Raw genomic sequence first — 19039 nt, forward strand, 5'->3', positions numbered from 1 at the left:
CCAAGCTGTCCCCTTTTTTAAGGATTAGCTAGCCTTGAGTCCGAACACCTCTCAAGGTAAGCTCGTTACACAGGCACACCGCAAAGAATTCCCGGTCAATACAGCTGTTTTGCAGGTCATAGCTAAATTACATTTTAACTTGCACACAGGAGAAAGGACAAGGACCCTTGTAACGAGCATCACAACAGTCACAATAACAAAGCATCTTCCTCTTGCTCCTCACCTGCTTAAGGCAGAAAGATCCCACTGGATTGCTTCAGACAGCTGTGTGGGTCACTACAAAGCTTAAGAGCATGTAATAAATGTCTACAATGATAATAATAATACAGCTGATAGCTAGAAGAAGCCAGAGTGAAGCTCAGAGTTGGGAATCTCCCCTTCTGCACATCCGACCAGCAACCACTTCCGAGGTATTGGTCTGGGGTGTATTCAAAGCACTTGCTGAAGCGAGACCTGAGCGATCGAGTTGCACAAGAGCCAGTTAGTGCTAACGACATAGCAGGAACTCCAAACGCCCTTACATCTGTGCCCTTTTAAAACGGTCAGTTTGTGGTATGGATGTAGGTGTCTGAACTGACACTGAAAGTGCTGGATCAACAGCAGCCCACTGCTCACTGATGGCACCTCCATTTTTCAATGTCATTGCTGGTGTCTTACCACCACGACCACCTCATCAGCTTTGCTCCTTCTCACCTGAAATGGCCTCCCTGCCATTTCATGTCCCAATCACTCCTACACTTCATCACACAGGCTTCTTGCTACATCTTTACCCCGTTACTCATTAGGTCTCTGCTACAAAGCTGCCAGCACCAACCTGACCAGAGGATTGCACAATTCAGGACTGAGATTAAAGCCACCAGCTGTGGATATTATTTTTTTTTAAGCAGCAGATGATTTGCAGTTCCCAAGTGTACTTCCAAATAACAAGACTTAAAAAGCAACTTCAGGCACGTAAGACAATTGAAATATGCCAAAGTGACAGCCACATTAAGACTGGATAATTATGTGACAAACCAAATCATAGCAAACATGGAAAAAACATGAAGAAGAAGAAGAAGAAGAGGCAGTCTTCACTTTTTTGGTAAGAAAAAAGAATACAATTGATTCAGAATGCATATTTTAATTTTTCTTAGCGGCTACTTCCGAGGGGAGCTCAAGCTAAAGATGAAATCTCTCTTAAATCTTGTTCATGTTTTGCTAGGATTGGGGAGGATTTTGGCATTTGTTTTAACTAGCAATATTAACACCCCCAATGACAGCAAGATAGCACACCTGTGTTTACAGAATGGGAAAGTTGGATATACTGATTTACTGCCATAACAGACGGGAAAGAATAGAAGATCACTGTTAAAAGTTTTGCAAGAGGCTACAAAATGAGCAGTGGTACATATTAAGTTCATTAAGGCAGATCCTACACATGGACAGAAGTGCCTTGGAAAGTGTGTTACCAGCAGCGCTGTGGGCAATACGGAGGCAGGGAGTTAGGAACGCCGCCTTGCTCGGGTGTAAGAAAGGGATCCACTAGGTACACTCTTCCTTCTCAGTATTCAGATTTTTTTAGTTTGATCACAAGCACCTGAAGTGATAATTCATAAGCCTATTACATTTGAGAGCAAAGATAAAAGTAGTAAGTTTAAAAGCAAACAGTGTGTACTAATAAACTAGAGGATGCATTTCGAGAAGATGCAGCTTTACGGGGATTAATGCATTAACAGCACCCACGGTTCCATTATCTCCAGAGTATTTTAAAACTGCCCTTTTAGCTCTCCTTCTGAAAGCGTGGGAGGAGGGAAGAGAAACCAGTCCCAAAAGCCGAAGGACCCAGGAAGCTCCGAGCCCTGAGCAGGATTTTGCTGCCATCATGTGGCAGCACAGCCCCCTCCGACCTCCCGGCCTCATCCTGCCCCGCGCCCACAGAGAGGGGCTAAAAACCCCCTACAAATACAGGAAAGGACTTGAACCGGCCAAGCTAAGCCAAGCGTTTCCTCCTGTCCCCAGCAAGCCAGCAGGAAAAAGCTACCGAGTTTGCCACGAGTATTTTTCAGAAAAATCAATGGCTTCATTGCAGTTCAAACATTACAATTTTCAGCATGCACACACCACACTCGTCTACCTGTTCAAGCAGCACTAGAGCTCAGGTGACCAGCTCACCTGAAGTCACTGAATCCCAAAAGGAACTATATAATATTTGTCACATCCATCTCAAAACGTGCTCGGCTGCAGAACTGCAGAACCTGCCAAGCAGCTTTAAGAAATATTTAAGACTCAGCAGCCTATTACTAGAGCAGTGGGTGATCTTTGTTATTTGGGTCACCTTGCTGGGAAATAGAAGGATGTTTTAGTGATACACTCTTTTGTCATTCTAAAAGGGCATTTTGAAATGCTAAAAATAATTTAAAAAAATAATAATCTGCTTATAAGTCTACTTTCCCCTATGAGGAATGAACCTCAAAGGTGGGGGCAATTTTCCAACAGTGAACATCCCGAAGCATTAATGAATTCGTACAGGAGACATACAGTATCACCAAGGCATTCAGATAGATAACTTTCATATAGTATAATGCACTCAAGCAGCTTATTCAGGGATGTGAATGCAAATCAACCCCTTGAAGTTCTCTCTTTCGCCCTGATCCAGAAACACTAGCACTCTGCAGCTGTACTGGCAGGTAACTTTAACACTATTTTCTTAGTACTTGCCAGTCACTCTTTTGCTGCAACTACTTCTTTTTGACCTATTGGCCCTGCTGTTGCTGAAAAAAAAATATATATTCTCAAAACAAACAAAAAAAGATTTTTTTTTCTTAATGGAGTTCTCTGCACTGCAAAGGATTTTACACTTAAACTATAACATAGCTTCTTAGAAGCCTAGTTTTAGTGTCAGAGCCTCATCTGAAAAAGTGAGGAGTTTAGAGGACCAAATGCTCGGACAGAAGATGAAAAGGACAACATGAATGCATGAATTGTCCTGGTATGGATGAACCATGCATAATAATGAAACATACATAAATACAATTATATACATACATAACATTAAATATAACTTTAATAATCGCATACATAAATTAAAAAGGTACCTGACCAAGAAAGCAGAAGGCTCAAACTAGAACAATTATTTTTTTAAAGGTGTACAGCAAGTTAGATGTATATATACAATTGATTTCAAGTGAAAGCCCAAGTGTCACTTAGGCAGGCAGGAAAATCTGCAGCTAAGAGGGAAAAATGTTTTTGTTCTCAGGGCTGGGCAATCATTCTTTCATCTGCTGCTGGTTTTGGCTGGGATAGAGTTTGTTTTCTTCATAGCAGCTGGTACAGGACTGCATTTTGGATTTGTGCTGAAAACAGCGTTGATAGCACAGGGATGTTTCGGCTGCCGCTGAGCAGGGCTTACCCAGAGCCGAGGGCTCCTCTGCTCCTCACCCCACCCCACCAGCGAGTGGGCTGGGGGGCACAGGGAGCTGGGAGGGGACACAGCCGGGACAGCTGACCCCAGCTGACCCCAGGGGTATCCCCTACCAAATGATGTCACGCTCAGCATATAAAGCTGGGGGAAGAAGAAGGAAGGGGGGGGGGTTCAGAGCGATGGTGCTTGTCTTCCCAAGTCATCGTTACACATGAGAGAGCCCGGCTGTCCTGGAGATGGCTGAACCTGCCTGCTGGTGGGAAGGGGGGAATGAATTCCTTGTTTTGTTTTGCTCGTGTGCGTGGCTTTTGATTTACTTATTAAACCACCTTTTATCTCAGTCTGTGAGTTTTTTCAATTTTACTCTTCTGACACTCTCCCCCATCCCACCTGGGGGACTGAGCAAGCGGCTTTGTGGGTCTTGGTGGCTGGCTGGGGTTAAACCATGACACTGCTCCAGTTCTCAAATCTTTCTGCTGCATGCCATACATCCATTTCTGTGGCCTATCTTACATATTTATTTTAAAATCCAGCTTCTATTACACATATGCAGCATGGTAGCCTCTTGATGCAATTTATGGCTATTGCTGACTGCTGCCAGACACATGAAGTGATAGACTGCAGCAAGAGGTCCAGCACTTAAACCTATATATGCATTTGAATGAATCAAATGCTTTTGCATCACAAAGTTGAACTGCTCTTGGTAAAAACTTGTATTGTTCTGAAGAGACACCAACTCTACCTCTTTAAAATCAACACATGCGGTTGATGGTACCAATGCCATCCCTGCACATAAGTGGCAGTTTCAATATGGTTTTATTCTCAGGAGTTTAACATACGAGAGAAGGAAACAGGCTCAAGAATACAAACAGTATTCTTGTTAATTCCATTCACTACAACCTCAAGTATTTCTTGAAATAAATGTAAGTGGCCAAATGCTTCAACAGCTTCTGTGGGCACAACTCCAGTTGGCTTTAGAAGATGTAACACTTGGTTTGAGAGACAGAATTGGCCTATCCTCAAAAAGTAGCCCTTAGCTTTTTTTCTACTTAAGAAAAAAACCTCAACAAAACCCATTTTTCCTTGGAGGTACACACACCTCCGTTTTTCAGCTAACACTGAGAACATATGGATATAACCACATCATGATTTTGTGTGGATCTCCTGTATTTTTTGAAACATCATTAACCTTAGCGCACATATGTTTGCACACACACCAAAGAAAGCTTTGTGTTTAAAATCGAAAAAATTGCAAGGATGCAGAGAAAAGTACTCAAACACCCATAAATACTATTGAGTATCTAGCATGACCCTGCACTGACATGCTCTTCAGGGATGCTTATAGATCTTTTCTCATCTCAGATCTGAATACCTCTGAACGTGTCAGAGACAGACTGCAATATACCAGAGCAAAACAGCATGGAAAAAATGCAGAAACTTTTGGGAAATAAATCCAGGTCTTCTTAAAATTAGATTTGTTCACATTACCTAGCAAAATGTGATGCTGAAATAAAAACATGGTGACAGACCAACAGTAAAACTTACGGAGGAAAACACCTGAGTTTCACAGGGCTATCATGCCTCTGAATTGCTTCAGACATACCATGGAAGCTTTGGATAGCTTATTCCTGACTGGCAATATTTACAAAATTGTTTGAATCAGAAAAACAGAAAGAAAAATAATTTGAATGCATAATGATTACAGCATTTCACAGATTATCATGTGAATATAGCCAGTTATTTAACAACTTTATACCTAACAGTATGATTTTTTGATATTGGATGTTGTGTTAGTTTCTCCAAACACTATTCCTTTCATTACTAAGAACAAGATTTTACACACGGCAAAAATTTAGGATATATTTTTGGTAGGAACAAAACTACATCGAAAATATCAAAATAGCAAAGTGTGTTACACTAGTGCCCTCAAGTTTATTGTAAGCTTGTTTTTTCTGTTTTTCGTAACCAAAGTGAAGGAAGCAGAGAAAGACTACGCACGCAGGCAGCACATTATTTTAGTACTCGATATTTGAGTAAAGAAACTGCCATAGTTTACATTAGTTGAAGAGTTTTTCATAGATGTGAAATCAGGAAGGACAATATACCTATAGATCAACCTTATATTCTAAATTCTAAAAGTGATTTATAAAGACAGAACACCATTTCATACACGTTGAGGACAGCTACCTTTCTGAGAGGTGCCAAATAGTGACAGATTTTTCTTCAGTATCTATGTACACACATGCAGAAGGTGCTCAAAGTTCCAAAAAAGAGCCCCAGTATGCAAAGACAGCACACTTAGAAAAACAGTTAAACATTTTAAAACTACTTAGCCTTGTACAGCAAGTATGCACAGAATATATGATTGCTGTTAAATTTATATATTGGCATAGATATATGCTTTACGTCCCTATTAGCCTCTGTACTGTCAATAGATATGCAACTCATGCAAAAAATCATTAATTCTACCGTTATAATTATGGTAATTTTAGGGGCTTACGCTTTCCCTAATATTTATGAGCCACTTTACATGTAATGCCTAGACAATATGATAGCTCACATTTATCTTTTTGACTGCTTATCAGAACTCAGTTACTTAATTACAAGAGGCATCCAAAGTAATTAAACTCCTGGAAAACATCTGCTTTCTGTTACAGAGGGCAAACAAAAAAAGGTATGTCAGAGTGACACCTTATTTGTAAGACATTTATTAACTCCAACTTGTTTTTCCTGACCACTGAAAACAGCTACCCACCTCTAACAATGCTTTAATATATACATTCTTTCAGCTCACTTTAAGGAGTCTTAAGTGTTCTTGTTAAGGATCATGGGGTTTACTTCGTATCACCAATCTAATGGGAAGAATTTTAACTTGAAATTTTCACTGTTCTATACAGGTAAGATGTAAACCTAGTGGCCATTTGGTGAGAAGTCAAACTAACTACGCAAAAAAGGCAGTTCATGCTTATACCAGGCACCTATCTTAGACAAATGTGAACTTCCTCATCCTTATCTGCCTTCCCAGAAGCCAAGAACATACTCAAAACACACAGCATAGAAACATTAAGGATTCACTGTAAGAGAGACAAAGGCTGGTAAAGAACGTAATGCAATGGGGCAGAAGAATGAATGGTTTTCAGGATGAGAAAGCTATTTCCAATTTCTCACTCCAAAACAGATGCAAATGGTCTTTCTGTAACTAGTTTCTAACATAATTCATGAGCTGAGAATACAGTTTATACTTTGTCTTGTCAAAGTCTGTCACAAAGCAATTTATGGCTAGAGGTGAAGTTGGCAAGGTAATGGGAACATCAAATTTAGAGGCAATTAGCTCAGGAGGGAACCCATTCCACAGGGACTGCTGGCAAGAAGTGTGGCTGGCAAGATTACAGACAGAAGTGGGGTCAGGGTAATTACATGGACAGTAACTGCGGAATTGATTAGCTACCTGCAAATGTTGAAACAACTTACCCAAGTCAGGAACAAGAATCACCTGCCAAAGTGAGGGTTAAGATAGAAAAGGAATTATATTTTTTGGTGATTATTACAACATAAAAACCTCATTTAAATTTACCTTAACTAACTTAAGTTTCTAAATATTTTTAACACTGGACTGCTGGACTGGTGACAGACAAATATGGAGACAATTTGGAACAATTCTAATTCTCAGTAACCTTTGGCAGAATTAAAGAGTCATTTTAGAAATTATTAGTAAGAGCCTGTTTACGCCACATTTAAGCAGCTCTGAAAATTTCCAGGATAAGGACTTCAGGTACAAGTAGTGTCTTTCATTAAGACAACTACTACAGTTGAAAATGCAAAAAATAAAGCTAAAAAGAAAAAAAAATCGAATATGGTGGAAAACATATTAACATTGATAAATGGAAGATCATCTCACAACACTGCAGAGCTAAAAAGAGGCGATGGAGTGCTGATACCTGACAAGACAGTGCAATTCCCTCAAATAGCATTGCCTGCAATGTCAAGGGGCCTCTGAAGGAAGAAAGCACAGACTCCTTCAAACTTGGACATCTGCTTTCTCTGGCACATTGTAATCCATTGCTGTCCATCTGCCCTTTACAAGCAAAGGAAGAGCAGGAAACACACAAAAGTGGAGAACAAAAAAACCCACAAAGCCAAACATAATGCAGCATCACTTATGAGACAGAGCAACACTGTTAGGATTTTGCATCACTTGTGAGAAATGGATTTCAGGAGCTGTGCCAAGAAGATAAGATAAAATGTTTACAGGCCACAGAAATACTACTCTAATTTCCATTCCTAGTAATTTGTTGTGAAATGCCAGATCGGTTAAGACTTTACTACTGAAGCAGACAATAGTAGGACTCAATAGACAGAAATAGCAAGTTATAATTTGAATTTAAGATCGTTAAACATTAGTTAGTCTGCCTCAAGGCTTTCTTTAATGGCTTCTTTTGAGTAATATTAAAATACCTTATCCAGTTTGCCTAACTTAGTTAAAAGGTATTTACCTACCACCAATTTCATAAGGCAATTACAGTATTTTTGAGAAACCAGACAGAGTTCATACTCTCCCCAGTCAAAATTCCTTCCTCCTTCCCCAGCAGCAATGTTACCCAGAAGCGTCACAACTCTTAGCACACCTGTGCCTCTGATCTGCTGCTTCTCCCAACAGCACACCCAAAGCAAGAAGCCTCTTGCCCCCAGCCAACCTGGGCCAATTCTCCTCACAGAGGAGCACACCAGGGCACGGTCCGTGCACATCCACCTAGTTACTCCACCAGCTCAACTCCATTTGACATTTTCCCTTTAGAAGCCGCCTAATCTTAACACTATATAGCAAACATGATTGGTGAAAAGTGCTTTAAGAGCTTACACACATCTACTGCAGACCTGTCTATTGTCCTCCATCAGCTTATTCTAGATTCTGAAATGGGGGCTCCCTGAGATCAAAACGCTAGCCCTCCTATTCAAGGAGGATGGCACCTCTTATGTCCAGGCATTAACTTTCTCCTGCATACTTTGACCTCATAAAATCTAATTTGGATGGCTCGTTAATGGATTCAGACCCCAAGCCTAAAGCTGCTGTTTCTGTACCGTCTCAAGTCCTCATGAAGAACTACTGTCAGAGTCATTGTCTTAGTTAACTTTCTGATGGGCTGGGAGATGTACGTCAAGGACATCCCAGAGATGCTTTCCATGTACCTTTTCTAATATCCTTCCATAAGAGCAGCATCTCCTGTTGGTATGGACTACTTGCACAGCGAACATCTCCACCGGAGGAAGGCCCACACTCCAGGGAGTAATTTTTCAGGAGCTCTCCACAGACAGACATACAGAAGAGACTATCTGAAGCGAACGCCTTGTGCTTTATTTTATTCTATTTGCCTTTTTCTTCAGTAATGAAAAGATCATTGGTTATTAGCTGAGATTATTTGGCTTATCTTTAACCACAGATGAGAAACTAACCTAAGTGACACACAAGTCTGCAGCTGAAACTAGAGGAAAAGGGGAAGGAAAGATGCCTCATTAGTGAACTGTCCTTAAAGCAGATTTGCCCCTCTAATTTCTATATGTTGTTAAGTGTTCCACATTCTTTTTTTTTTTTCAGGTGTTCACCATCAGGTAACCTTGTATTTAGACAAAAAAAAAACTTTCCTTCCTGTGCTATCCTATGCACAGATGGTAGGAACTGCCCATTGAACAAAAGCTCTTAGTAATCTCTCCGGCCTAAACATACTACATACTGCCTTTACAAAAACAAACTTGTGCACACTTCACGCTTCCTTGTTCCCTTTCACTGTTTTTCATGTGAACTTCCGCATCACACTTTCCTTGGTGCTGCTCTGTTCTTGGAAAAGCTCTTGTGTCTGTCTTCCCATCGACTGCCATACTGAAACAGTCGTGGGAACCCACTCGTCTTTGCTGATTTGTTCTGTTCCCCCATCTGAACTGTCACTCCAATATTTCCAGCAAAGGTGCTGATCCTCAGGAATTAAATCTTTAGAAATTAAATGTAAATGGCTTCAAAGAATATCTGAACTTCCTTTCGTTAAAAACATTTTAGCAGATCCCTTAAAAACAATTAGCATCCCTAGAGGTCTGCAAAACACAAAGTAAAAAACAGTACTTAATAAAGTACAGGAAGACAGAGATACTACATAAGCATCTAGCAAAGACAGATTCAGAAGGACTTCTTATGTGAGAAGGAAGACTGTTCTTCTTCTGATAAAAAAAACAGATTCACTGATAAATGTCAGGGGACAGTAAACTATTTCTGAATTTAGGACAGATTCAAGTTCTCAGTTGTGATGGGGGAGGAGGGGAGTATTCTGTGCAAGGTGAAACAAGGAGAGTTGCAAGAGTTAAACAGCCCTGAAGTAAAATGTTTGATGTTAGGTCAAAACTGAACCCTGCCGGGTTGGATTTGTTTTATTTTGCTAAAGACAGACAGAACATTTCTACTGTAGATGAACTCTTTTTTTTTAATCTTTGCCCACTGACTATTAAAAAGCATTATTCTCATGTCTCTCGTAATAGCATTGTGTATAAAATGCTAACACTGTCTTTAACACAGTCCCCAGCTTTTCAGAAGTCTCCACTGAAAACCAAACACTTGAAAAAATATTTACTATTAATTATGACCCTCTCACCCCTTCACCCAGCTTTTCCAAATGCTGTATAGCAGTAGGAAAAACATAAATTTATTAAATAAAAATACTTATGAACAGTTAAAATTCTTTTTACTGATATACAAACAACAGATCACATGGGAGAGGCTGTGGAAATTACAGTAACGAATACAGGATTCATGTGGATCACTCCAAAGAGACATTTGTAAAAAGAAATTGTTCATACACCTTTTCAGAGTGGCAACCTATCATGGGACATTTCATGTAAGGTGAAAGGCTCTGCTGCTAGAATCCACAGGGAGCAGTGTCACTGGCCGACACTGACACAGCACTAAAAATCTACAATGGACCCAACAGGGATGGGCAGCGAGAAAGACAAGGTTGAGAGAACAGCTACTAACAGTCCCACATACTTTGTTTTAATTACAATCTTAATTATAATCACCACACTTGACTTTGACTATTCCCAGAAAGTAATGAAAGCACACTGGGTAGTTTTAGGTTTTTTTACTTTTCCTTATCAACACTCTTACAAAGCAGTACTGTATTAGCACAAAACAAACAAACAAAAAAAGCATGCTCTGACACCTCTAGAAGAGGTTAGCACATTTATTTTCCAGTGGTCCTCTTCACATGCACTTTAACAGCTACAATTAGTTTCATAGCTTCTTGCAACGAAAACTTCTAAAGTTTCCAAAAATCAGGGCTTACTTACTGAGCATTTGAAATACAATCACAATTTGATAGCTGATGTCGAAAATTTCCTTCCTTCTGACAGCCGGCCTTTAAATAACAGGATCTAATTTCCCCTTTAGAAAATACAGAGAAAAAAAAAAAAAAAACAGTTCAGTGAAATGATCATTTGTTTTACACACAAAGTGTATAAAAAATACATTTTAGGTCAGGCACATTTACACAGTTTTCAGTCTGCGCACTAGGCTTATTTTAGACTTCAGAAAGCAAATTAACATTTGAACAACTAAAAACCTGAGACAAATGAAAACTCCGAAGTTACAGTGAAAATTTAAAAGGCATGTAAAGTAAATGCAAAACCCATCTACCAATCTAAGTTCCTTGTAAAATGTGAAATCATCAAGTATTTTTTTTTCAGTTCACAAAGTTGAGGTCTGGAGGTACAAAGCAGGGGAAAATTCTGTTCAAAGCGTAGCCGCTGCTACTCCCTCCCTGGATACGCAGCAAAAAGTGAAGGTTCACTGCTCGTTGACCCAGAAACCATGCAGACTGCCTGACCCGCAGCTGCTGCTCTTAGACCTAGAGCAAACCAGGAGCTGCAGGGCTGCACGCAGGGCCAGGAGGAATCGGCAGAAAACCACAGCATCTCTGGGGTCACAAGCCCAGCTACCACGAGCACCCATTCCACACTGGTTTTGAAGGCAGCTTTAAGGGAAAGACAGCTTTTGGGACAGCTGCCTGTCAGAGGTATGGGCCAGCACCTCACAGGGCACTACAGGGAGTTCAACCAAGCCACTATCACGTCTATTTATTACAGCTCTGGCCTCCAGGAACAGCTGCAGAGCAGCGGCACAAGAAGCATAGGCATGGGGTAAGACTCATCAATTCTCTTGAAAGGGGGAGCAGACCACAACTCCGAATGACAGCAACCACCACATTATCAGAGAGTTCAGTCTGAGCCAGCTGAAGAACAAAACAGCAAAAAGCAGGAACATTTTGCCCAGCCAGACCAGTGCAAAACTCCTCACCAGGCAGAAAGCATCAGGGTCCTTCTGCAAAGACAGAAGTAGCTTTCTGGCCTAGCCAGCATTTTTTGAAGGTGACGTTTGGAAGATAAACTTCACATCCTGTGTAAGCTTCAGGTCTCTGATGGTCGCTGGTGGATTTTGAAAACTCTAGTTATTGCTGATCTGACTTTAAATTACTAAGCCCTTTTCTTCCATACACACAATAAAAGATGCAATTGGTAACAGACAAGAGAAATACCCTTCCAGGGCATCTAAAGATTCTACAGAAGTTTCCTCACACATTGTAATTATTCCAAGTACAGAAACTCACCATTTTCATCTATGAACACGTGCATTGCATCCACGGATAGCTCGTCTTGCACAGATGCCTCAGGTCCACTTATTACTTGCAAGACAGAACTGTCTTGCTGAGAAGTTACCCGGTAGATTATCTGCCTTTGCCTGTTGCCCTGGTAACTTGACACAAAAATGTTTCAAAACTACTATGAGGAACTTTTTTCTTGTTCTCAATAAAACAAAAAGAAAGAGAGGTTAATTAAAAGTTTATGTCATTTCTACTCAGTGAAACAAAACAGCTTACATCATATCTTTGAAGTACAAAATTGTAAAGTAAACTGGCCTTACAGTGCTGCAAATTTGGCAGACTCTGGTAGCACCGGACTAGTACTAGCACGATCTTGGCTTTGTACATCTGATCTTTCCTGTTTAGGAAGTTGCTCACAGTGCTTTTCTGTTCCCACCATTTCTTCTTTTCTCTCCGTCATCTGGCTATCTGGAAAACAGGGCAGTGAAGTGGAGCCACTCTCTGCAGATGACTGTCAAGAATTTCATTCATTAACCACGAACACGAGCATCTAAAAGAGAAAAGCTAAAATGCTGCAGTAATTAATGTTTTCCATAAAACTAGTAAAATTACTTAAAACAATGCAATCACAGAAACGTGGACGAGGAGGTACTCTGACTGGAGGAGGCTGTGTGAATGGGTTGTTTCAAGAACAGGCAGTGTGAAGCAAAGGACAAACAAGAGAGAATTTCTGCTTTGCTTCTCTTGTTGTTTCAGAGGGAAGAAATCTGTCCCTAACCTAGAATGGTAAAAGGCTGCTTCCCTGGGGGCCGTAATTTGTTCCCAAGCTGTGTACACTGGCAGCAGAAAAGCAGGAGCACTGGCCCATTCCCCTTTTACAAAAGGGACAGCAGCACCTTCAAAGGAAACAGAGCTCCAGGATGGGAAAGCAGGTAGCTGCCTAATCCCTCTTGCCACCAGCCACACACTTGATGCAGGACAAGACAAACCGGCTAAACAATTTCACAGTAGGTTTTCCTATGCTTGGAAAATACAAAATAGAATTAAAATATACATGATGGACTCATCCAATTTCTACTAGTCTGAATACCAATTTGAATACCAGTTATATTTCTATTATCTCCCTACACCTGTACATCATTTACTTATATACATGCACAACTTTCAAGCAACATTCTTTTTTAGTAACTAAATATTCATGTTGAATAACAAAACATTTTGCAAATGTGCTTTGACTGTAAACTAAAATAAACTGTATGTTAGGATTTTAAAATGCAGCTAAGACAGTGATTTTATCACCACCATGTGCAGTCACACAATTAAATGCTTTAAATAGAAGAAAAAAAAAATTTGTGGTGCTTGTTGGAGATGTTTCAGTGAGTCCTGTAGCTTCTTGCACTAAGCCAGGTGTATTGAAATGTACTTACCCAGACTTCTTGCAGTATTTCCTGTTTAAATGCCTTAAAAATCTAATCATCAAGAAAAAAAAAACCACAACACAGAAATTTGCCCCACAAAGAATACCATTTGTTAAACCACACTTCCTACTAATACAAGTACTATCCTAAACTGCAAGAGTCACCAGTCAAGAACCAGTGGTGTCACAGCTAAGACAGTCTAAGAATAAAACAGATTCAAGGCTTGTAGAGCTGTAATACCTTTTATTAGGCCAACTGATATAATTTGAAAAAAGCAAAGAAGCTTTTGGATATGCAGACCTTTCAGTCTTGTTTTCCTCCAACGGTATCAGTTGATCTAGTTAACACGTCACTTCTGCAAACCAACGTACCTTCAAGAGTTAAGACATATCCACACCAGTTTCAATTCACAGGACACACCTCTCTAATGCCAGAAAGCCTCTCACACATAGCCACTTTTCACTGCAGACATTTCACTGACTTTTTTTTTGAGTGCGGCGGGGGAACATGGGACGGGATGTGGGATCCAGAAGCAGAGGAACAACTTTAATTGTACCACCACATCTTGTCCCAGCAGGTCTCAGCCCTTAATGTGAAGCACAACAAGCAGTACCAAGCCTGAAGAGTCTCACTAGATCCCCAGACACTCAACAGCCAGAATTGGGGTACCAGAAGCGTGTGGGAATGGGCAGTAGAGATAAAGACACCATGTAATTCTCACTTGGAACTTCCTTCAGCTTCCACAAGGAAGAAAAAAAAAAACAATCTCACTACAACACTGCCGACGTTCTGAGCCTGTAGCAGATGATGTCTAATGATCTTGACTTCTTGTGCAATAAATAGAATGAGCATAAGTTTGGTTTAGGGAAATCTTTTGTAACTGTTGTGCATGGAGACAAAATTCAATAGGTTTTCCAGATCTACTTATCTCTACTCAGGAAAAAAAAAATAAAGCAGTGGAGAGGGGAGTGGGCCTTTTTTCCTTTCCTAATTAAAGTTTTAAACTCCATTTTAAGCAGAAATCGTGCCTTATTTAACCGTGGCAATACTGAAGCATCCCCTTAATGATGTAACTGTACCTGAGGGAGGCGACGGAGCCACAGACACCTAATCAAAAGCACCTTCCTAAAGGCTTGGGCTGTTCAAGCTATAAGAATAATTGATAGAGATCAGAAACTGTGGTTTTAATAATCTAATTGGTCCCATATTGCCCAAAACTAGCTCTAGGGCTGGAACAATTAAAAAGATTTTTTAATTTGATTATCTAGTGGTTTTAGAAAATGCCTCTCTTTTCCATTCCAAACCACAAGCCTTGCAGACATCCTGCAGTGGTAAAGAGTCATAATAATAAAAACATAAACATACTGCTTCTTACAGGCTTTATATGCCAATCAGACAACGCCATGGTGCTGAGTACTTCCAGCACTAGAAAGGTGGACCAAGATGGGCTTGTCACTGGTTTTCATGATTATTACTAATTTTCTTCTGAATGACTTACACCTTCAGTATTTACATGGAGATAGAGGTGTCTAGACTAGGAGTGTTCTGCCAGAGTACGTAATCAGCTCTGCGTCACCAAACGCTCCTTGCATGGAAATTGTGCTGGCAAAGCTCGAGTTACTAGGAAAAACCCTCTCCAAGAGCAAAAGAGTAAAAAGCCCAACATGGCAGTGTACCTGCACCCTCCCTGTGACCTCCTGCTAGAGCCATCTACCCCAAGGCACTGCTCCACACCTCTGCGGTGTACATCCGTGGCCGGGCTCACAGAAGCCCCAAACTCAGACCCGGGCTCTGCAAGTAACTTTGTAATTTATCCGGAAATTATATGCCACATGATTCATACGTGAGGCGTTAAGTATCAGGATTCAGGCCCAGTCAGGCTTGGGGAAGGGTGATTCAGAAGTGTCCTGCACAAATAGCCAAGTTTTGATCTGTACACCACTTCTGTGCTTTGGTTGTGCACAAGATACGACCTTTAGTAATCCTGATCAGGATAATCATTTCTTCTATGTCCATATGGGTATAAGATACTGCCTGTAAATGTTTTTATCTGCACTACAGAGTTGTAACAGCATAGCAACATTACTTTAAAATATAACATCCAAATGCTGACAAATGAGTTCCTAATTTAAATGTAGTTACGCTACCAAAATGTCCTTTCCCATATAACTTTTTCACCTGCGGAGCAGATTTTAGGTATCCCACATCCTCTTTGTAGACAAGCCTTTGGTCCACACTGGGAGGTGGCTGAAAACAGTTTACAGCTGAAATGGAGCAGCCTTTGTACGTACAGTAATTGTGATAACCAACTGTCAGTGTATCTCAGCTTTAAAGCTGCCTTATAATTAGGTAATTAGAATGAAATTTCATTGCTCTGGAACTTTTCTCCAGAATAATTTTACTATTTCGTGCCCTCTCTCCAGAGTCTCCCAGATGTTTTCCCACGTTTTACTTGTATATCCCTATCCCAATCTCCACAACTCACCCCTGTAAGCTGAAATGCCACTGTTGTCATAATTTCAAATGCCATCTGGTTTGAAATCTGGTCAGGCAGAATTAAGCTAATTAAGCTTGAGTCTCTTCTGTTCATTAATTGCTCTGCTACAGAATCTACTTCCTTCCACCACACTATGCTCTAAAATAGAAATTTTCACTTTAAAATATTTTTGCTGCCCATCTGGCCGCAGAGATAATTGATTTCAAATGGCTCTATATATCTGCTCTTGTTAATACCAGCACGAAACAAAAGCTCTACGAGTTGTGAACTGTCCCATTCCTATCTCTGGCGAATATACCCTAAGGACATTCCCAACCCTTTCTTCACTGACTGCTTTAGCAGAAACATCTAGTTTATGTACTTTATTCTCAAGCCAAATTTGCCTATTATGCCACTACATTAAAGGAAAAATCTAACGTAAAAGCTGGTCACCTGCCAAACAACAGGAGTGCCCAGGGAACCTGACACAGCCCAAGAGTTGCTATTAAAGTTCAGTATGGGCACTGAAGAAGTGCATGGGATTATCCCTTTATCGGGATTACCACATTAATCCTGAAGTGATGGGAAAAACTAGCAACACTCACTGTACCTGTTACAGGACCGAGAGACTTAAGTGACTTGCTCAAAACAATCTCCTGGGCCCGCAGCACAGCTGGGAATAAAATCAAGGTTTTGAGGTCTCACATAAATAGTCTCATCATTATACCTAACAATTACGACAGAACACAGCCCTCTCAAATAACCTCGCAGTTTCTCTACAGGTATCAGTCTTGTCATCAAACATGGTATTTACCTCTTTGATTAAAGACTGAAATTTTAAAATCTCAACCCGTCAAGCCTTAACACATCAGGTATCAGATTTACAGCACCAAGCTCTGCACCAGATTTCCTCCTCATCCAAAGAGGGCATGAAATGCCACGTGGTTCCCCCTGTGGCGTGAGAGTCAGGGATGGCACACGGCTGCTCCCAGAGAAGAGCCAGCTCCTGGCAGGGCTCTGTGCCCCAGGTGCCACCTGCCTGCTGGCAAACTCCCCTGCTGTTACCTCACACCGTGGCTGTCATTTGGGCTGGTGATTCAATGCACAAGATCCCTCTTCCCCATAATTATATGGCAGGTGATACCCCTCTTTCTCACATGCAGGGGAAAAAAAAAAAAATGAAGAGTCTAAAATTATTCACAGAAGCACACCAGTTTTTTATAGGAGAAGGGTAATTGCTTGGGATCCAGAACAACTCACTTGAGGTTGTGGTCTGTGCACTGCCCAGAATGATGAGTACCTTTTCTAAAAAGAGTCTGCAAAACATCTAAATTCAGGCCACACAGCCCTGGTTTAGGTTCTAGCGCGCCAGTCCCCACCTCCCCCATGGCAGGCTTTGGTCCCCAGCTAGTAACAATGCCTGTCCTAGATTACAAGCCAGCTGTGCCAGAGGGGACATACATGAGTTTTTGCTCTGCATAAGTCTGATGCCCAGCTCCAGACACGTCAGAGGGACCCAAAGCAGCCAATAAACCCGATTTCCCTCAAGCTTCTCCAAGACTGAGGAAAATCTGCAGCTGCCCTTCAACAGGCCTTCATTACGTGGGTGGTGCAAGCTTGATTCAAAACTGAAAGGACACTGGCCTGAAAGTCATTTTTAGCAAGTGTCAGTGGTACTTTCTCACGATCTAGAAGAGGTGTGGTGGCAACAGAACAGCTCTTAGACAGTTTTTTTTACATCCTGTGTTTTAACACATTAAATCTGGCATCCTTGGTAGCGTAAAGCAAGGCTTTAATTTTCTTGTACTGCATTTTACTGAGCTGTCTACTGGCAAAGGCTTACATGGTCAGGATGATATCTCTTCTGTTTCCACAGAATTCACAAGTTCTGTGAGGGAGCACCTATAACAAAGACCCATCCATGACATTCACTCACTCGCAAGACTGCTCTGATGAGCACATTTCCCTGCCTTCTCCAAATTATGCAAAGTGTCAGCTTTCTTACACACAGCTCTGAATATTCAGCTTTCCAGGAATTTGCCAAGTTTCTCACATTGCCTAATAAACACCTTTGTGGGGTGCATTTCATTCGGACCAGGCATCTATTATTAGCTTTTGCCAATTAGGCGGTTTGCAAGGTTAAAAGAACAAAAAACAAACACAACCAACCTCCCTCAAAACAACTGCTGCATAGCTTGACTTGCTCTGTATTCCCCCCACACGCTTTTTTTTTTTTGAACCACTTTAATGTGGGAATAATGTTTATTCAGATCTGTTCTAAGATGCTATTTTGTTAGAGCTTATTTGTAATTGCAAGGCTGTAAACAAATTAGAGGCTTTCTCATTCCTAAAATCCAGCCTTACTGTGGGGAAGCTGCCAGTAATGACAGTAATTTATTTTAGCAAACAGCACGTTCTGACTAGGCTGGAAAACAAAGCCTACTTGCTCTTGAGAACAACTGCCTTTGAACTACCTCTCCCCAGTTTAAAGAGTTCAGATTGAATCTCCTTTTTCCCACAGCACTGGTCTGAGGTGCAGGAGATATCTCACAGCAACAGGAGCCACAGCCACCATCACAGCTCCTGCAGGACACCCCTCCTGCCAGCCTTGCTCCTTTCCTAGGGTGACACTTGCCGGGCCCATGCTGGAGACAAGCAGGGATGCTTAATTATACACGTTTGCAGCTCACCTTCACCGTCTCACAAATGTATGGACTTCAGAAAACTAGGCAATTCAGTCCAGGTCGCTTTAAGTAACAGCTTGGTTTGAAGGAACAGTAGAATCCTTCTGTTTCCTCAGGATCTTGCATTCCAATAAGAAAAATGTCATTTGCCAGATCTAAAGCATAATAACTACATACACATTAATAAAGTTTTGGGGCTTTTTTTTTGGGGGGGGGGGGTCACTGTGGAATCTCAGTCTGATTTATTCTAATCACCCATTGCTTTCTTTTATGTAGCAATCTTCAATCTTCCCCATTCACATTATCTGAGGGTACTTGCCTGAAAGCCCTTTCTAGATTACCAGCGCTCCTCCCTTTATTTAAGCTTACCTCCAAAATTTTTATCATTTCTCTTTTCCAGCTAAGTCACATCACACAGGAGT

General features: G+C 41.0%; 1 protein-coding gene across 1 annotated transcript in view; it reads right to left on the reverse strand.

The window, feature by feature from the left end:
- Nucleotides 1-19039, reverse strand: part of PCNX2 (pecanex 2) — a 159744-nt gene that overhangs the window by 125195 nt on the left and 15510 nt on the right. The window contains exons 6-8 of the mRNA XM_056342869.1: nt 12360-12507; nt 12046-12191; nt 10730-10823 (exon numbers count right to left, since the gene is read on the reverse strand). Of these exons, the coding sequence (XP_056198844.1) occupies nt 10730-10823; nt 12046-12191; nt 12360-12507 (388 nt within the window). The remainder of the gene's footprint in view (nt 1-10729; nt 10824-12045; nt 12192-12359; nt 12508-19039) is intronic.

This window comes from Falco biarmicus, chromosome 6 (genome assembly GCF_023638135.1).
Source record: "Falco biarmicus isolate bFalBia1 chromosome 6, bFalBia1.pri, whole genome shotgun sequence".
NCBI classification, from domain to species: domain Eukaryota; kingdom Metazoa; phylum Chordata; class Aves; order Falconiformes; family Falconidae; genus Falco; species Falco biarmicus.